Raw genomic sequence first — 18,429 nt, 5'->3', positions numbered from 1 at the left:
GAAAGAATTTAAATGGATATCCTAGGTCCACTTCCAATAACTTTTTCTGGAAACAGATATTTAATCGTCATCATAGATTGCTTCACCAAATGGGTAGAAGCTTTTCCCCTGAAGAATATTAGAGCAAAGACAGTGGCAGAAATCTTCATTTATGAGTTTATTTCAAGACATGGAGTACCTTTAGAAGTATATACCGATTAAGGGAAGAATTTTGAATCGAAACTGTTCGCTGAAATAATGAAGCTTCTCGGAATTAGGAAAACGCGGACTACTGCATTGCATCTTCAGTCTGATGGTCAGGTCGAACGACAACATCAGACAATAATCAACCCAGTAAACACGCAGGGATCATTTACGTAATAATTACATAATGTTTTATATGTATATATTACAGATCATTATAACGAATCTGTGACGTATCGTTTATGTCAATAACGTAATAAATCTATAATTGTTACATAGAATTGTTATATAATTTTAACGTTACTTTGTTATGTAACATTTATGAAATTTGGTGAATGTAAATGTGCATTCTCTAAAAGTTTCGTAAATGCTACGTAATTTTAATGATATAATAGTAACGTTATGTTAAATACGTAACATTTATGTATTTTGGTAAATGTAAATGTGTATACTCTAAAAGTTTCATAAATACAACATAACTCTAATTACGTAATAGTAACGTTATGTTAAATACGTAATATTTATTTAGTTTAATAAATGTAAATGTGCATACTCTAAAATTTTCGTAAATGCTACGTAATTTTAATAACATAATTGTAATGTTATATTAAATACGTAATATTTATGTATTTTGATAAATGTAAATGCACATATTCTAAAATTTTTGAATATACTACGTAATTTTAATGACATAATTGTAACGTTATGTTAAATACGTAACATTCACGTATATTGGAAAATGTAAATGTGTATATTTAAAAAATTTTATTAATGCTATATAACTCTAATGACATAATTGTAACGTTATGTTAAATATATAACATTAATATTATTTTGTTGATATCAATGTATATATTCTGTAAAAACCTTATTATAACCATTATATAATTATAATAACAAAATTGCGATGTCACATTAAATAAAAAAGATATCGCAATTTCGTTATTATAACTTGTAACCGTTGATTTTATACTGTCCGTTGGATCGAAAAGGATCCGGGAAATAGGGCCGATGTAAGTGGCTGACGGCACACCTTCGGCGCGGAAAGCGGGAAATTCGCATAAACACAAAGAAATATGTTTGATTGGGCGCCAGGCGCGAGATTCGCGCCATTCTGAAAATTTACAACTCGACAAATGACCTTTATAATTAGTAAATCATCCCGAAAATTTCCGCGACGGCGATAATCGACTCGCTCAGATCGTCAGGGGGTAGAGGGGGAAGTTCGGACGGGAGAGAGAACGGAATTCGAGAGAGGCTATTTGAAATCGCTCAAATATAACAAGCATTAAATATATTTAAACAATGATGAACAAAGATAGACAGAAAAATAATTGTAGAAAACTTGAGTACAATGTGAGATTAAGAAAGAAAATCAATATTCGTTCGGTATTTTACGGAGAGATCTCCGCTTTAGTAATGTCGAAATACAGATAAACGAAGCCGCAATTTGATTCGAAAAATACAATACGGCGTATGTAGGGCCGAGACGCGGCGCGTTGTTATTGTTCCGCGCATTTGAGACGACCCGCCGCGATTATATCGGACGACACGCGGGACCCGGAAGTAAATTCGCACGCCTACGTGTCGAATAATTATTAACGCACGAGACTTAATAAGGTCCGTGCGGCGCAATTAATTCCGATGGTTTTAGGCAATACAAAATTTCCGTAAACTCGAGGAGGTCCCGCGCGACTTCCCTTGAGATCGCTCGCGCCGGTCGTCCCTCGCAATATTTTACAAAGAATCCGAAGACGGCACGGATAAGGATATGCGCAAGAAAGAATACGCTAATTCGGATGCGTGCCTCTATACAATTTTCTATTCTCGGATATAGAAATCCTAATGGACAAGAACGACACAGTAATTACGAGACGATACTTTAATTTTACATTAACGCGACCAAAATCGCGGCGACTGTCGGCGTATCCGCAGGAGAGAGAGCCTCTCTTAATATACGCGCGGGAGAGAGCACGCGGTCGGCCGGGCGCCGGGATAAATTCTACGCGGAACGAAACTCTAAGTCAAACTCTCAAAATCACGAAATTACCGGTGAATCTAATAACCGGCCGCGGCCGTGACACGCTTCTCTCCCGAATACGGTACTCACAAAGAATTTAGCGGCTTTACAATATTACATATAGGGCCGTTCGTCTCACCGGTATCGCCGGATCCTCGTATCCTTCGGCATCCGCGCAGGAACCTCTACTCTCTAGGACGCCTCGCCGAACAGTGACGAGCAAGAGGCCTGCCGGGATCACGCCGATACTAAATTTGGCATTTTCCACCCGTGGCGCTCCTTATCCTGGCAGGGCCGCCGGGTACCCCGCGGGGCCCTGCGAATTTTCTTGATGTAAATTTTTCCTCGCCGTTCCTCGGTGTTTCCGCTTCGGGTTCCGTTATTCCTCTTTATGGGCCGTCGGGAAGACTCCTACGAGTGCACCTCTTTGCGATTCCTCCCAAAAATCCGCCAGATCGATTGTTTGATCGATGGTGGGATTTCTGTGTATCCGGATCTGCGGGGCTCGAGACAGGGTATCTCCCGCGCCTTTCGTTTCCGGGGCTCTCTCGCCTCTCGCGAGAGAGTGGCCATCCCCGTCTCTGGCCGGAATCTCTGCGGAAGAAGAAACATTTTACGGCGGTATACAGGTTCTTAACGAGAGGAGCAATCCAAAAAATCTAGATGAAAATGATATTTACCGGGCGTGATCCGGACTTGGTGGCTTCTGCTCGGTCCTCAATCGTCCTCTTCGTCCTCTCCGTCCTTTCACTCTTTCTCTCTATTGGTTTCCTCGGTTGAGACACGTACCCAATGCAAAATTGCTCGCCGAAAACGCCAAAAATCGCTCAAACAAAAATCATACAAAAAGTAATTCGCGAAACGGATGCGCAAAGCGCATCCTCCGACGCGGTAGAAAACGCAAAAATGATTGTTCGGGTGCTCTCTCTCTCTCAAAGATTGACGAGAGAGCAAAGGTTCCCGAATTTCCCGCCTTCCCGGCCGGGCCTTCGGCCCTTGTGACGGACAGCACAAAATGTCACGTCACAAACTATATATAACGGTTATAATAAAGTTTTTACAGAATGTATACATTGATGTCAACAAAATAATGTTAATGTTATGTATTTAACATAATGTTACAATTATAGTTATTAGAATTATATAGCATTTACGAAACTTTTAGATTATACACATTTATATTAACCAAAATACATAAATGTTACATATTTAACATAACATTACAATTATGTTATAAAAATTACGTAGCATTTACAAAACTTTTAGAGTATACACATTTACATTAACCAAAATACATAAATCTTATGTATTTAACATAACGTTACAATTATGTCATTAAAATTACGTAGTATTTACGAAACTTTTAGAGTATACACATTTACATTAACCAAAAATATAAATATTACATAACAAAGTAACGCCAAAATTACATAACAATTTTATGTAAGAATTATAGATTTATTACGTTATTGAAATAAACGATACGTCATAGTTGTGTAATAATTGTTAGTTCCTTCTTTTACAGCTACGCGGTGTACGATTCTTTATCTATCTCGCATTCAAATTTTAGTCAGGAAAGTTTAAAGTTGATGAAATTGACGGTAACATCTGTGTTAATATAGAATTGAATTTTCTTATGTTGGGATCATGTCACAAAGAATAATGAGATTATTCTTTGTGACATGATCTCAACATAAGAAAATTCAATTCAGATATTGAAGTATTAAAGTGATTCCTCAGAAATCAGATAAATAAATATCCGACGAGACTGAGTGAAAATATCTTCATTATATTATTTACTTTATGTGAAAAAAAACAACTTTTTTCACGAATAAAATAAAAATTTTTTAATATAACATTATCTTAAACTCTAAAACGCTTTCCTTAATATTTTTCGAATAGATAATCAGTAAAAACGTTTCCGAGAGCTGCTTATTATGAAACATTTCTAAAACAAATATGTGCTATCTTTTATAAAAAAATTACATAATGGTTATCATAGAGAGATTCTGTATTAGTTACGTAATTTTATAAAATTTTATGTATCTGTTAGGTTTAAATTTTATGAAAATTAAACAAATCAAATATAGTAGGCCAACTGAACGAGCAAATAAATAAGATGTAAAAATTTATTAATAGTTAAATAATTAAATTAACATTCCGTTACAGAAACAATATAAATCGTAAACGTTTCGACTGCACTACAGTCTTTATCAATACATAAAAGTTAAATATTAAAATACAAAGTTAAATGTTAAAAATACAAAGTTAGTTAAATATTAAAATATAAAATTGAAACGATTCTTCGCTGTTGACCAATAGATGTGCAAGACGATTGGTCTGAGATGCCAAGTTATGCGACATTTAAACATGTTGCGGATATAATACGCGAATTAAATCAATGTCAGAGAAAATTAAAAAATTTTTCAACTTACATTATCGTTTTAACAAGTCCTTTTTCCCGATATTTCAAGTGTGTGTTGCGAAGTCTGAATAACAAATGTCAAAGTAGAGAGCGTGATGTATTTATTTATTACCAACGTTTTTTCTAAACTATGATTCAGCAAATTTTTTAAGTATGTCAAAATAACTACTGTCTAACAATTCGGTGTCTTTATTTAAATTAATTCCATTTTTCTGTTCTTTAAATTATTAATTAATTAATTTAAATAAAGACACCGAATTGTTTAATTTAAATTAATTTAAATTAATTCCATTTTTCTGTTCTTTAAATTATTAATTAATTAATTTAAATAAAGACACCGAATTGTTAGACAGTAGTTATTTTGACATATTTAAAAAATTTGCTGAATCATAGTTTAGAAAAAACATTGGTAATAAATAAATACATCACGCTCTCTACTTTGACATTTGTTATTCAGACTTCGCAACACACACTTGAAATATCGGGAAAAAGGACTTGTTAAAACGATAATGTAAGTTGAAAGATTTTTTAATTTTCTCTGACATTGATTTAATTCGCGTATTATATCCGCAACATGTTTAAATGTCGTATAACTTGGCATCTCAGACCAATCGCCTTACACATCTATTAGTCAACAGCAAAGAATCGTTTCAATTTTATATTTTAATATTTAACTAACTTTGTATTTTTAACATTTAACTTTGTATTTTAATATTTAACTTTTATGTATTGATAAAGACTGTAGTAATATTTAACTTTTATGTATTGATAAAGACTGTAGTGCAGTCGAAACGTTTACGATTTATATTGTTTCTGTAACGGAATGTTAATTTAATTATTTAACTATTAATAAATTTTTACATCTTATTTGCTCGTTCAGTTGGCCTACTATATTTGATTTGTTTAATTTTGTTAATTTATACGAGCCTTTCATTAATTAATTTTAAATTTTATGTATTTATTACATATCATATCAGGCATAATGTTGCTGACAATTCCATCTAAACGTTACTTAATAGTTGACATATCGGTTACCTGAACAGAGAATATCTTATCTGTAAATGTTATGTAAATGTTCTGTAAATGTTATGTAAATGTTACAAATAATATTTAATATAGATTCTGTAATAGTTACGTAATTTTATATCCAATTTTATGTATCTATTACGTTTAAATTTTATGTATCTATTACATATCATATACAGGCATAATGTTGCTGACATTTCCATCTAAATGTTACTTAATAGTTGACATAACGGTTACCAGAACCGCGAACAACTGTTTTGTAAATGGTCTGTAAAAGTTACAGAACAGTGTTTATTGGGAATTATCTAGCAAAGTATATTTCACAAAATCAAAAATATTGGGATCGGTGGATTCCCATGTTTCTTCTAGCTTACAGATCTTCAAAGCACGAAACCACTGGAATGACTCCTGCGGAATTATACTTTGCTCAAGATCTAAGACTTCCAGTAGATCTATTGCAAGGAAATGTTCCTAGATTAGAAGAAAAAGAGCCGTCTTCGATAAAAAATTTCGCTAATACTCTCAAAAGAAAGTTAAATAAAATCCATTCCGAAATTAGAGACAAGATGAATATTAGATCTTCTAGGGTAAAGAGTTGGTACGATAAGGGAGTTAGACAGATTCTTTTTCAAGAGGGAGAGAGAGTCTGGTTTTATAACCCTCGAATAATTAAAGGTAGAGCTCCCAAGTTACAGAGTAATTGGGAAGGACCTTTCTCTATTGTAAAGAAATTCAACGATGTGGTGTACTGCATTCAGAAGACACCCAGACATCGGAAGAAAGTAGTGCATGCAGATAGATTAGCTCCATTTTTAGATAGAAATATTGATTGTTAATTAGAAATAGTACAAAACTCAAATAAAGATTGCTAGGAATTGGAGAGTTGTGTTTGTGTGTATATTTGTAAGTGCATTTTTTTAATTGTTGAATTTATTCTGCGTAAGAAATGTTTTCTTTTCTAGTTGGAAATTTTTAAGAAGAGGCTTGCCTGAGTTTTCGTTACGAGAGAATTCTCTGAAGAAGTTCCTGCGACCATTACTCATCGAGGGCAATTGGCTCCTTTCAATTGAGAAGACCGTCTCATCTTCAGAAGATTGGTCATTTGGTTCGTCACGTTGAAGACTGTCCCTCTCGTGGTTTTTGATCCGTGGTTTTCCCACGAGACTGAGGGCAAATGCCGGGACAGAGACTTAGGGTGTTCACAAGGAACGTTAGGTCCACGGAAAATATTCTCCCCCTTTGTCTGAAGATTCATGGACCATTTCGTTGTCCTTCCGGAAGACGGCGAGTATAGTGAAACCGCGAAGACAGCAGGGATATCTTCTATCAACTCGACTGTTATAGAAAAAAATCTGGCCAATTTAAAAAAAAAAAAAAAACAGTTCGAGTACGGAGAGGAGGAGGGCGAAGCTCGGTAACCTGTAGCAGCAACTAAGGGAGAGCAGGATTTGTCCGGACAATGTAGACGCAAAAAGAGAGGGACCAGGCGTTTTGTTTGGTAACCTGTAGCAGCAGCTAAGGGAGAACGGAGTATCGTTGGTGCCCTGATAGCAGCGTCAGAGTCCTAGGTCTTCAATCTCCGTGAGAATTGTCGGGACGACAATTTTGAAGAAGGGGGGCAGTGTTGCGCCCCCGTGTTACGCCCCTGGATCTACATCTTTGTATCGAGTGATACTTTTCGCGGGATCAACTCTTTACGCCTCCGGGAGATCGTCGTCAAGGGAGTTGTTGTTAAACAACTAAGGGTCTTCTTCTGTTTTCGGGAGACATGACAGATTTGGTCTAGCGGTCGCATTGTGCGGACGTTTTCCGAGACCGGAGCTTCTTTGCATTACGAATGCACTATTTGTTATATTTCATTGGTTTCGTGTATTAAATCCTCATATTAAAGTTCATTTCCCTATTACGCAAGTGTCTTTATTTCGCGCGCGAGTGAGAGTGACTGTGTGAGTGACTGAGCGAGAGGCGTCCCGAGAACGCAACAATATTTAAATCTTTGACAATTGCTCTTGTGCTTGTATGAGAATTTGCCGTAAGAGTCTCTTAAACGGCATTAACTACCTCCTGCTTCTTTTGCAAAACATTGATACGCTTGCCTTTGGTTCTTCCGACACTCGTCATAAATAAGAATCATATTTGTTAATCCTTCAAATCAAATCCGTTAATTCTTCAAACAAATAACGAGGTTCCATCTTAATCTTTCTATAACTTTTACGCCAATAACTTCTCTTAAATATAAAACAATTTTTCTTCTGATCGTTTTTTGCTTGTAAACAAAAACAATAAAGCAGAAAACAATTGCAAGAAAAATTGTTTTTTGTTTAAGAGAAGTTATTAGCGTGAAAGTCATAGAGAGATTAAGACGGAACCTCGTTATCCGTTTAAAGGATTATCGGAAATGATTCTTATTTATAACGAGTGTCAGAAGAACCAAAGGCAAGCAGTTGCACTTTACACTGAAAGATTTTCGGATTTATGAAACCCTGTCGGAAAATGCGGAAATTCTTAAAAATAGAATTTGTAATGCGTGTGCAGAGATTACTCCTTTTATGCTAAAATAAGCGAGAAAAAATTTTATGCGTAGAATTGCTCTATGTTTAGAGAAGAATGGTGGTAACATCAAACATTTATTATAAAATTATTATATTTAAAAATTTATTATATGACTCACTATATTTAATATAAATTTATTATATGAATTATTATATATAGATATAGATAAAAATATATTAAAGATAAATTAAAACATACTTTTTAGTAAAATTTTATTAAAATTTTACTTATGTTATTTTATCTATATTATTAAACATATATTTTATTTATATTATCCAATTTCACAAGTGTTCAGATGTATAGAGTATGTATAGAGTGATAAAGTCGACTTCTTCCTTTTCTCATAAAGCATACTCCTGTCAGTAAACAGATAAGCAACCTGACATAATGATGTGTATGTATCGAAAACACCTTGTACAGATATACTTGAAAAAGAGCTGTATCTTTAGTAGATTGTAACTAAAATACAAAAATAATTACGCGATATTACAATGATGCACGTGATGTGATAGAACGAACCGGAAGAAAGAAAGAACATTATATTACAGCGTCTTTCTCGGCTAGTCTCTGAGCGGTCCGTTTTCCTTTATTACACGTGGCTTGCATGTTTGAACATAGAAGAACCTTAAAGTGCTTTCAAGCGCCATATTCAATACTCCCACTCGCTGATATGTTTACTGCAACTGACTTCCGATTAGCCTCAAAAAGCTTCTTTTATTGCAATTTTGTAAATATATCTGCAAGTTGTTCGTTGCTGCTTATATGCTCGACATCGATTATTTCATTCTTAAGTAACTCGCGCGTATAAAAAAATTTTTACGTCGTTGTACTTAGTTTTGCGGTAGGTCGGATTTTTAATAAGTTTTTCAGCTGCTGCGTTGTCATAATATAAATTAGTTGGTTCATCTTGATTCCAACTCCTTTAGTAGTCGTCTGATCCATACAATTTCTTTTCCTGCATCATGTGCCGCTACATACTCAGCATCCGTAGTGGACGTTGCAACAATACCTACGATATCTTGTTTGCGTGAGAACCAAGTGATTGAGCCATCTTTGAGTAGCAGCACAACGCCGCTAGTACTTCTTCACGTATTGACACAATTAGCTCAATCTGTGTCTGAATAATGATTCCGATGTCCGTTGTTCTAGCTAGATATCTCAATACACGCTTACCAGCGTTCCAATGTTTATTAGTTGGTGAGTCCAGAAATTTTGAAAAAGTTGCCATTGAATATGCTAAATCTGGCCGTGTCACGACTTCCAAGTACATTAAAGACCCAACCAACTGTCAATATGTAGAATTTTCATTCATGTTAGTCTTCAATGTATCTACAGGAGTAGCTACTGAATATATTACAGTTTGTTATTCCAAACATCTCAAGTATGGCTTTTGCATATGCAGTCTGCATCAAACAAATGGTATTCTTTTTACGATTGCGAATGATTTCCACATCTAAATAATGTTACATTAACCAAACTAAAATTTAAGGTTATGAGTTTAAATTGATCAAACCAAAATTATTCTCAAATTGTTATTGCATTGCCTTCATTAACTTATTGATTTTTAATTTTGCTTTTTTCAAATACCATCGTCGACATATAGTGCAACTAACAGTTCACCATTATTTGAAGCATACACACAGGAATCTACATTTGTCTGTTTGAGACCAAATTCTCTCATAAAGCTGTCAAATTTTGCATGCTATTGACATGGCACTTGTCGAAAATCATAAAAGCTCTTGTTTAGAAGACACACGATTTGTACCATCGTTAAATCCATCTGGTTGCTCCATATAGATTGTCGGTAAGGTTACCATATAAAATGTCTTGACATTAGGTTGAACGACTTCAAAATTCTTCATCGCTGCCACCACTATAATATACGTACTAAATCGAATTGTGCTACTGGTGAAAATGTTTCTGAGAACTCAATACCTGGTTTCTTGACCGCTGAACAGCTTTTGACAACAAGTTTCCTTGTGCCAATGAACACTTCCGTCTGATTTGATTTTCAAATAAAAGACCCATTTATTACGAATTAGCTTGTGATCTTTTGATAATTCCACAAGCGTCCATTGCATTCAAACGAGTTGAGTTTATCTGCCATTGCTGTCTCTTACTTCTTCGGATCTGGTGATCTCTTCGCTTCTTCAACTGTTGTTGGCAGTTCAATATTTGCAATGAATGCATTTGTGCATAATATGTATGCTAGCCATTGATAAAAAAAACTGCGTTTTACTACGCGATTAATTTGCAATACTGTCGGCTCTAATTTTGACCACAAGCTTTTTATATTTCTTGCACGATTTCTCATCTGCTTTCTTTTCATTGCACTTATTTTCGGATTCAACGTCTTCCCGTGTCGTTTCGAAGTCGTCTTTGTCATCTTTATATGTAAGTCTGAGTCATCTTTGTCATCTGGCATGACAATTTTTACCATTTACTATGATTGAGGTTCAACTATAATGACATCTTTCCGGACTATAACATGTCGAGTGCCTGATTGCCATAGATGATATGTCTTGTATTCATAACCAATAATTTGCATTTCTTCAGATTTTAGATCAAACTTTGATCTTTTTCCTTCATTGATCAGAGCATAGATTGTGCTGCTGGAAATCCGTAAATGTTTAATATCTGGCTTACGTCCAGTAAAAGCTTCTTGTGGAGCCTTATTGTTTAGTCATTTCAATGGAATGCAGTTACGAATTTTCGCAGCTACCGTTACTGCCTCTGCCCATAATTTACGTGGTAAATCTGCACCTGTAAGCATCGCTTTAGCCATCTCAACTATTGTTCGATTCTGATGTTTTACACGTTCATTCATTTATGGAGCCTCTGGTATTGAAAACTTGTACAATTGAATGTTTTTGCATTAGTTTTTGCATATCAATACTGTAAAATGCACGTGCATTATTAGAACGTGTACGTCTTACTTCATTGCTTTCACCTCAGTATATCTCTTGTATAGGTTCAAGTATTTCCGACTTAGTTGCCATTGGCTTGACATAGAAAATTAGAATAGTCATCTACGAATACTGTAATTACCTTAGCACCATTGACTCTATTGACATACAGGTAGATCCACATATATCGTAGTGTATTAATACTCATGGCTTAATAGCTCGTGTATTATTTTTGTTAAATGGCTTTTGACATTGTTTTGCGCAGATACATACTTCGCAAAGAGTTATCGCTTCCACTGATTAAACATTTGGCCAATTTCATACCTCTAACTGCTGAACTGTTTGCTAGCTGACGAATTGATCCATAATTTACGTGGCCTAAATGCTCGTGCCAAACTAGAAGTGCAGCCTCTTGAACGCTGATGTTTCCAGTACTGCTGATTTGAATGAAATCCATTTCGTAGAGATTGTTTGGTAAATGATATTTTGTTGCCAGTCTTCGACTATTCTTTGATATTTCAATTACATTTTTACCAAACATTACATTGATCTACACTTGTATCTTCGTTGCTGCACCAAGCGAAAGCAAACTTAGCAAGATCCAATAGCGCATGGTGCGATAGCTCACATTCTGATAGCACACGACAAATTTAACATAATTCCCGATAGCCCACATATCTTTAACACACATCCCGATAGCATACAAAGTAAATCGCGCACTATCAAATACGCATCAAGTAATACGCACATTATCCCAATAGCACACAAGAAAATAACACACAGTGCCGATAGTGCACGAAATGTTGGAAGCATTATCCCAATAGCGCACATGTATATTTTATTTTACCCGATAGCACACTTCCTAATAGCACACCAAAGAAAAACATTGTCAATCTCTTCAAATGATGTGAATACATTTTTTTCTATACGTCATATGATTTGAGGCACCACTGTCGCCTATCCATGAATTTTGACCTTTAACCACTGTATAAGCTGACCAATATGCAAGTATTAGCAACTTGCTGTACGTTTGATTCATTTCAGTCGATTTACTTTGTGAATTGCTTTTTCGTAATTCAGGTTTTATATTTGCGACAATCCTTTCAAAAATGTCCAGGCTTGACATTCAAAGCATTCACTTTTACTTCGTGATTTTTTGTCAGTGTTTGGCTTCGTATCATTATCTGGTTTTTGTGATTTTGTGAGCAACACATCGCCGCTGTCTCACTTGCTGCTGGATTCTTCTCTTTGTGATTCAATTCAGTACCAATTGTTAACAAATGTCATCAAACTTTATCGTTCTATCATTTGCTGCTTGTATGTAATACGTTTCACGAAATGTATCAAATTTGCAAATAAATCGTTGATTAGCTTTGCTACCAATGTTGCGTTACAGATTCTCTCTCAACTATACCTTCGAGTTGTTAAACAATGACCACTAATTTAGAACAGTAACTTTGAAAAGATTGTCTATCCTTAAATTTCATGGCATGCAGTGCCTGATTCAATAAATATTTATTTGCTTCGTGTTCATCTCCTAAAGTGATTTTAATTTTGTGAATATCGCTTTTGAAGAATTACATTTTCGTATCTCCGAATGATCATCTTCACTTAAGCCGCCCGACAAAATACGCACTGCCTTTGCGTTTTTTTTGTCACTCTTTTATTTCTTTTGGTTTTCCGCTTATCGGATATATCTCAATACTGTTCACGATCTCATATACACCAACAATCTTGAAGGAGATGATAACTTCAAACTTCCATCGTTGTACGATGCTTTCGTCAAAACAGGAACACGCAGATCTTTGAGAGTCGATTTTTTATTATTCTTTGTTAGTTTTTACCAATGGATTATCAAAAGAGTATGCAATATTACTCGAATATTACTCGAGACACGAATCTAATCTCTAACGTAATCAACACTCAAAAATACACCCTGGGTCCATAATCTGTTGCGCAGAGTTATTTATTGATGGTTAAGTATGCACAGATAAACTTGAAAAAGAGCTATATTTTTATTAGAATGTAACTAATATACAAGAATAATTACGCAATATTACAATGACGCAAGTAATGTGATAGCACAAACCGGAAGAGAAAAAAAATTGTATTAAAGCGCCTCTCGACTAACTCTTTGAATGGACTGTTTACTTCTGTTACACGCGGCTTTCATGTGTGAACATTTTAAGCGCTACATTTAACAGTATTTGTTATTAATTTCGTCATTGCTTTGATGAGCCATAAGTTCAGAAATACACATCCGTAATTTACACTAATAATCATTTTTAATAATTTTTAATTTGATAGGTTTATAATTTTACTCGTTGGCTGCTTTCACCTTTACTTAAATTATTTACATGTATCGTTTTAGAAGATATCTCAAAAATGGAATTGAAACATATATATTTTTTATATATTTTTATATTTTTTATATTTTATATTTTTATATTACATATATTTTTATTCCTAACCTAATTTAGATTATAATGAATTTATTTGTGATTTGTATAAATACGTTTGTTCTTATTGCCTTTTCTTTGTTCTTAATTATTTTCAAGATAGAAAATTCGCTGTGAGAGCCTGATTCTTAGCAATTCGCTAAGATAAGTCGAGGAACAATCTCTTATCTTAGCGACTTATCTTAGCGAATTGCTAAGAATCAGGCTCTCACAACGAATTTTTTATCTTCTTATTAGAATAAGGGCCAATTTATTAATATCATTTATTTTTTATGTTTCGAACATTTTGTTTTTCATTATTTTGTTTTATATATTGTTGAATTAATAACATGCATTTAAGATGGGATCATTCCGAAGATTGGTATACTTATCATCATACTGGACAAAGGAAACTTAACGAAAGAGAAGCAATTGTTACTATAAATATAGCAGAAGAAGAATTGATATATATGACCGGTCATGTCATTAATGGAAAAAATTTATTTCCGGCTACAGGATATCTTTTACTTATATGGCAGATGATCGGCTGGTTAAAAAAACAACATCATTTCAATATACCAGTTGTATTTGAAGATGTCTATTTTCTACGCTCTACGATTTTATCACCACAAAGTCCAGTCAATTTAACTCTTATGATCCAGAAAGGTAACTTATACAACTAAATTATTTTTGTAAATATAACTGTAAACAAAAATTAAATAATTTTACATAAAATATGATAAAAAAGAAAATGAGTTGAGCTAGATAAATTAAAAAAAAATTTGCATTCAATAAACCATTAGCTGTTTACCAATAAATTTATAGCAGATTTAAACAGAAATTGCATTATATTGACACTAACTGTCTGTATTAAGCTTATAAGCATTCTATTGACAAAGTTAGTAAAAATATAATAATATTAAAATCTATTTGATTTTTACTAAATTTATAATAAATTGTATTGTAAATTTGTTTAATTAGTACCAGAAAGATACGTTTTCAGGAAGATCATTTTTCTCTAGTTATCCACAGTGTCACAAAATCGGAATAATCTACAACTTAGTGGATAGACGTTTATTACTATCACACCCACAATTTTTCAATAAAAATTTGAAATTAATTATTAACATATTAATAAGCAACAGTTACCCCGCAGATCTCATTTTTAATAAAATTAATCATTGGATAGGACATCTTATTTCCACAAAAAGCATTACAAAAAAATGAACATAAGACAAACAGAAAAAATTGTTGAAAGAGAGCTAAAAAACTAACTCATCAACTAAAAAACTGTTTGTCATTCCGTATATCAATAAGATCTCAGAATTAATTGTCTTCTCGATAAAAAATACAAACCTTTTAGTAAGCTATAGATGTCTTAACTTGATAGAATTATTAAGATACATAAAGATAAAAATGAACGCCCATTTACTTCAAATGTAGTGTATAAGATCAATTCCAATGAATACAATGCATCCTACGTAGTCAAACGAAGAGACAATTACATGCTAGAATGAGAGAACACATAAATAATATTAGATTGGATTCGACGAGATACTCAGTAATTTTAGAACACATAATAAAAGAAGACCATACATTCGACTGAGAGAATGTGAAGATTTTGGATGAGGAAATTAATTATTATAAAAAACTCATTTCTGAGATGCTATACAAGAAACAAAAAAAACGGGTTAAATTTAAATAAAGATACTGAGTTATTTAGCAAATCCTATTATGATATTTTGGAAAAATTAACAAACATTAAATAGGAAAATATACAAGACAAATAGGTCATCAACATTCTAGGCATACTAACCGTATACAATATATAAACACACATATTTTGAGATTACATATTGTTACGAGAATTAGCGAGGATGCGCGTGTTAAAGTAATGCAACACTTTCATTGAAGTTCAAGAAGTTTATTACAATATAATTAACTGAAAACAAGAGATACATAGTAACTCGTGATTGAGTAATTCGTATGCAATAAGCGACAAGAAAAATCAGCTCGAACGGTCGATAGCTAACTGTGTCGTTTTACCGAACATTGAAACGAAGGATCCGTCAGCTGATTTGAACGTTGCGAGGCTCGGCGCGGCGCGCGATAAAACGCGCGAGGGACGAAAAAATAAAAACACATAGAAGAAACTGAGCCGCTGCACGGCCTTCGTAGAAAATCGATAAATTTAAAGACCCAAATAAATTCAAAATACATAGATAGATTTAATCGATAAAATATACTTTAAATGATAATTGTAAGACGAATTGATATAAAAAATAGAAATAAAAGGTCTCATCATACCGTCCATTTTTTAATAAACTATCAAGAAGAACGACACACAAGTAAGCGTACAAATTATGTAAGGATATCTTTTATAACACTCAAAATATTATTAATCTTTATTCATCATTCACAGTGCCTATCAGAATTAACAATTTCTCGCATAAAAACGACGAAATTTTTCGGTATTTATTTGACATCTCAAATAAACAATCACATCAGAACAAATACACTGACAACATTTTGGATTTAACACATTGTAATACACATAAATTCCTTATTAGCAAAATCCTCGACTTAAAGTAACGAAATACTATTAATAATTTTTAAGATTAAGATATATATTGTATGAATATATATTAGTATGTGTTCAAAAATCGAACGTCAAAAAAGCTGAAAAGGCTTAAAACATTATTGCGTTAAATTTCATGCAGTCTTTCATTCACATGCAACATGCATCATGCATAATTTTAAATTAATATTATTTCAAATAGCGCTCGGCCGCACTGGTAACGTATACCTCGCGCCTGCGAAAAGGAAGCGCTTACGTCAAATCACCGATAATGGTAAACACCGCGGTCGCGCGAGAGGAGATACACTTTAGTCCCGATAATAACAAAACGATTATTTTCCTGAAAGTAAATAATTACACTAAACGCTCTTTCGCCCTCAGCCGAACTATAAAATAAATAGAATTGTTCTCGAAATTTATACACGCTGGCTTAAAGGCGTTTGTTTACCAACATTAATATATATAACAGAGAAAAGTATAGAATCGAAGGGATCTGAATAGCTCAGTTGGAAGAGCAGTCGCCCGGCAAGCGAAAGGTCTCGGGTTCGATTCCCGATTCAGCGACTTTCGGATCTATATTTTTCTCTTGCATTTATTTATTTCCGTAGGGGGGTTAAAGGGGTATTGAAATTAAATCTCAAATATGAGATTATTTCATATTTAAAATCTTGGCCGTGTCCAAGTAAAATTTGGTGACTTGTGCACCGGTATTTAATTCTAACGAAAAAATAGTTTAGTTTCGTTAGGATAACGCATTGTCATCCGCGATTTGGCTCTTATTGCCTGTCTTATACGTTAAATTTATACTTATTTTTTATGTTTCTTATTATTATTTATTATTAAGAGTTTAACAAGGCTCTGTAATATAAATATAAACTTAAAGTGTAAGACAAGCAATAAGAGCCAACTCGCTGATAACAGTACGTTATCCCAACAAAACTAAATTTTTTTTCCATTAGAAGAGCAGTCGCCCGGCAAGCGAAAGATCTCGGGTTCGATTCCCGATTCAGCGACTTTCGGATCTATAATTTCCTCTCGCATTTATTTTCTTAGGGGGAAAGAGGGGATATATGGAATTAGATTTCTTGTAGAGATTATTCCAATTTTAAATCTTGGCCGTGACCAAATAAAATTTGGTGCCTTGTGCACAGGTATTTAATTCTAACGGAAAAAAATTTAGTTTCGTTGGGATAACGTACTGTAATAATTATTTATTATATAAAATAACATTTTGGTTACAATTGTTTTTAGATGTGGAATATACTTTCAAAGAAACAAATTTTCCAAAGAGGATATTTACTATTTTTATTCTATTAGAATAATAAAATTATAATTAGGATAATTAGAATCATTGGTGCTAGAATGACGACGTGGTACCAATGAATCATCATTGAGATATTAAAATAAAAAAACTATTTTAAATAGAAATGTCAACTAGTTTTTGAAAAAGTGTATTTTAAATGTAGAATACAAAGTAGAAAAAAATATACTTACCAAATTGAGAAATTTTGTGGTGCAAAATTAATCATTATAAAACTTGACATAGACATAACATGAAGTAAAATATTAAAAAATGTAATCAAAATTTAGTGGACATCAATAATAACGAGGGAGACGCTTTTATTATGAAAAAAAATTTTATTTTGTAATTTATTTAAAATTGGAATACAAGTGTAATTAATCTATAATATTTATATTTCTTGTGTTTAATATTTTTTGTATTTTGCTAATTTATTCTATAAAATGTCATTGTAAAACATAATACAGAATATTTTTTGCTAAATTATATTATATTTATAAAAAATCAACATCAATATTGTTATAGGTAGTAAGAAATTCGAAATAATCGAAGGAGACAATCCTGTCGTTACTGGAACAGTACGAATTCCAGTTAAGATTGAAAATGAGAAAATATATACTACATTTATTGATCGAAATGACAATGATGAAGAGGAAATGAGTATGAAAGATATTTACAAAGAATTGAAACTACGTGGTTATCAATACACCGGCGAATTTCGTGGACTAAAGAGCGCGTCAATCACAGGAAAAAATGGTCATATTATCTGGACTGATAACTGGGTAACATTTATGGATAACATGTTACAATTGATGATTTTAGGACAGAATTCGAGAAGTCTTCTTATACCAACAAAAATACGTAAAGCAGTAATTGATCCAAAATCTCACATACAATGGATTGAAAAACTTTTAAATAATGAGAAACGTAGGTTTTTTAGTATAAATATTAAATAAGGTTACCATTTAGTCAAATGTTAGTCTTTTTTGAAAAATATATA

The 18,429-nt window shown here is 33.2% G+C and overlaps 1 protein-coding gene across 3 annotated transcripts in view; it reads left to right on the top strand.

Moving 5' to 3' along the window:
- Positions 1 to 18,429, top strand: part of LOC114935573 (fatty acid synthase-like) — a 127,520-nt gene that overhangs the window by 80,561 nt on the left and 28,530 nt on the right. For all 3 annotated transcript variants that reach the window (XM_085483898.1, XM_085483905.1, XM_085483901.1), the window contains 2 exons: positions 13,913 to 14,217; positions 17,955 to 18,356. In XM_085483898.1, the coding sequence (XP_085340024.1) occupies positions 13,913 to 14,217; positions 17,955 to 18,356 (707 nt within the window). The remainder of the gene's footprint in view (positions 1 to 13,912; positions 14,218 to 17,954; positions 18,357 to 18,429) is intronic.

This window comes from Nylanderia fulva, unplaced genomic scaffold (genome assembly GCF_048542155.1).
Source record: "Nylanderia fulva isolate GAGA-0341 unplaced genomic scaffold, ASM4854215v1 Scaffold101, whole genome shotgun sequence".
Lineage (NCBI taxonomy): Eukaryota > Metazoa > Arthropoda > Insecta > Hymenoptera > Formicidae > Nylanderia > Nylanderia fulva.
This window is presented reverse-complemented; position numbering and strand designations above follow the sequence as displayed.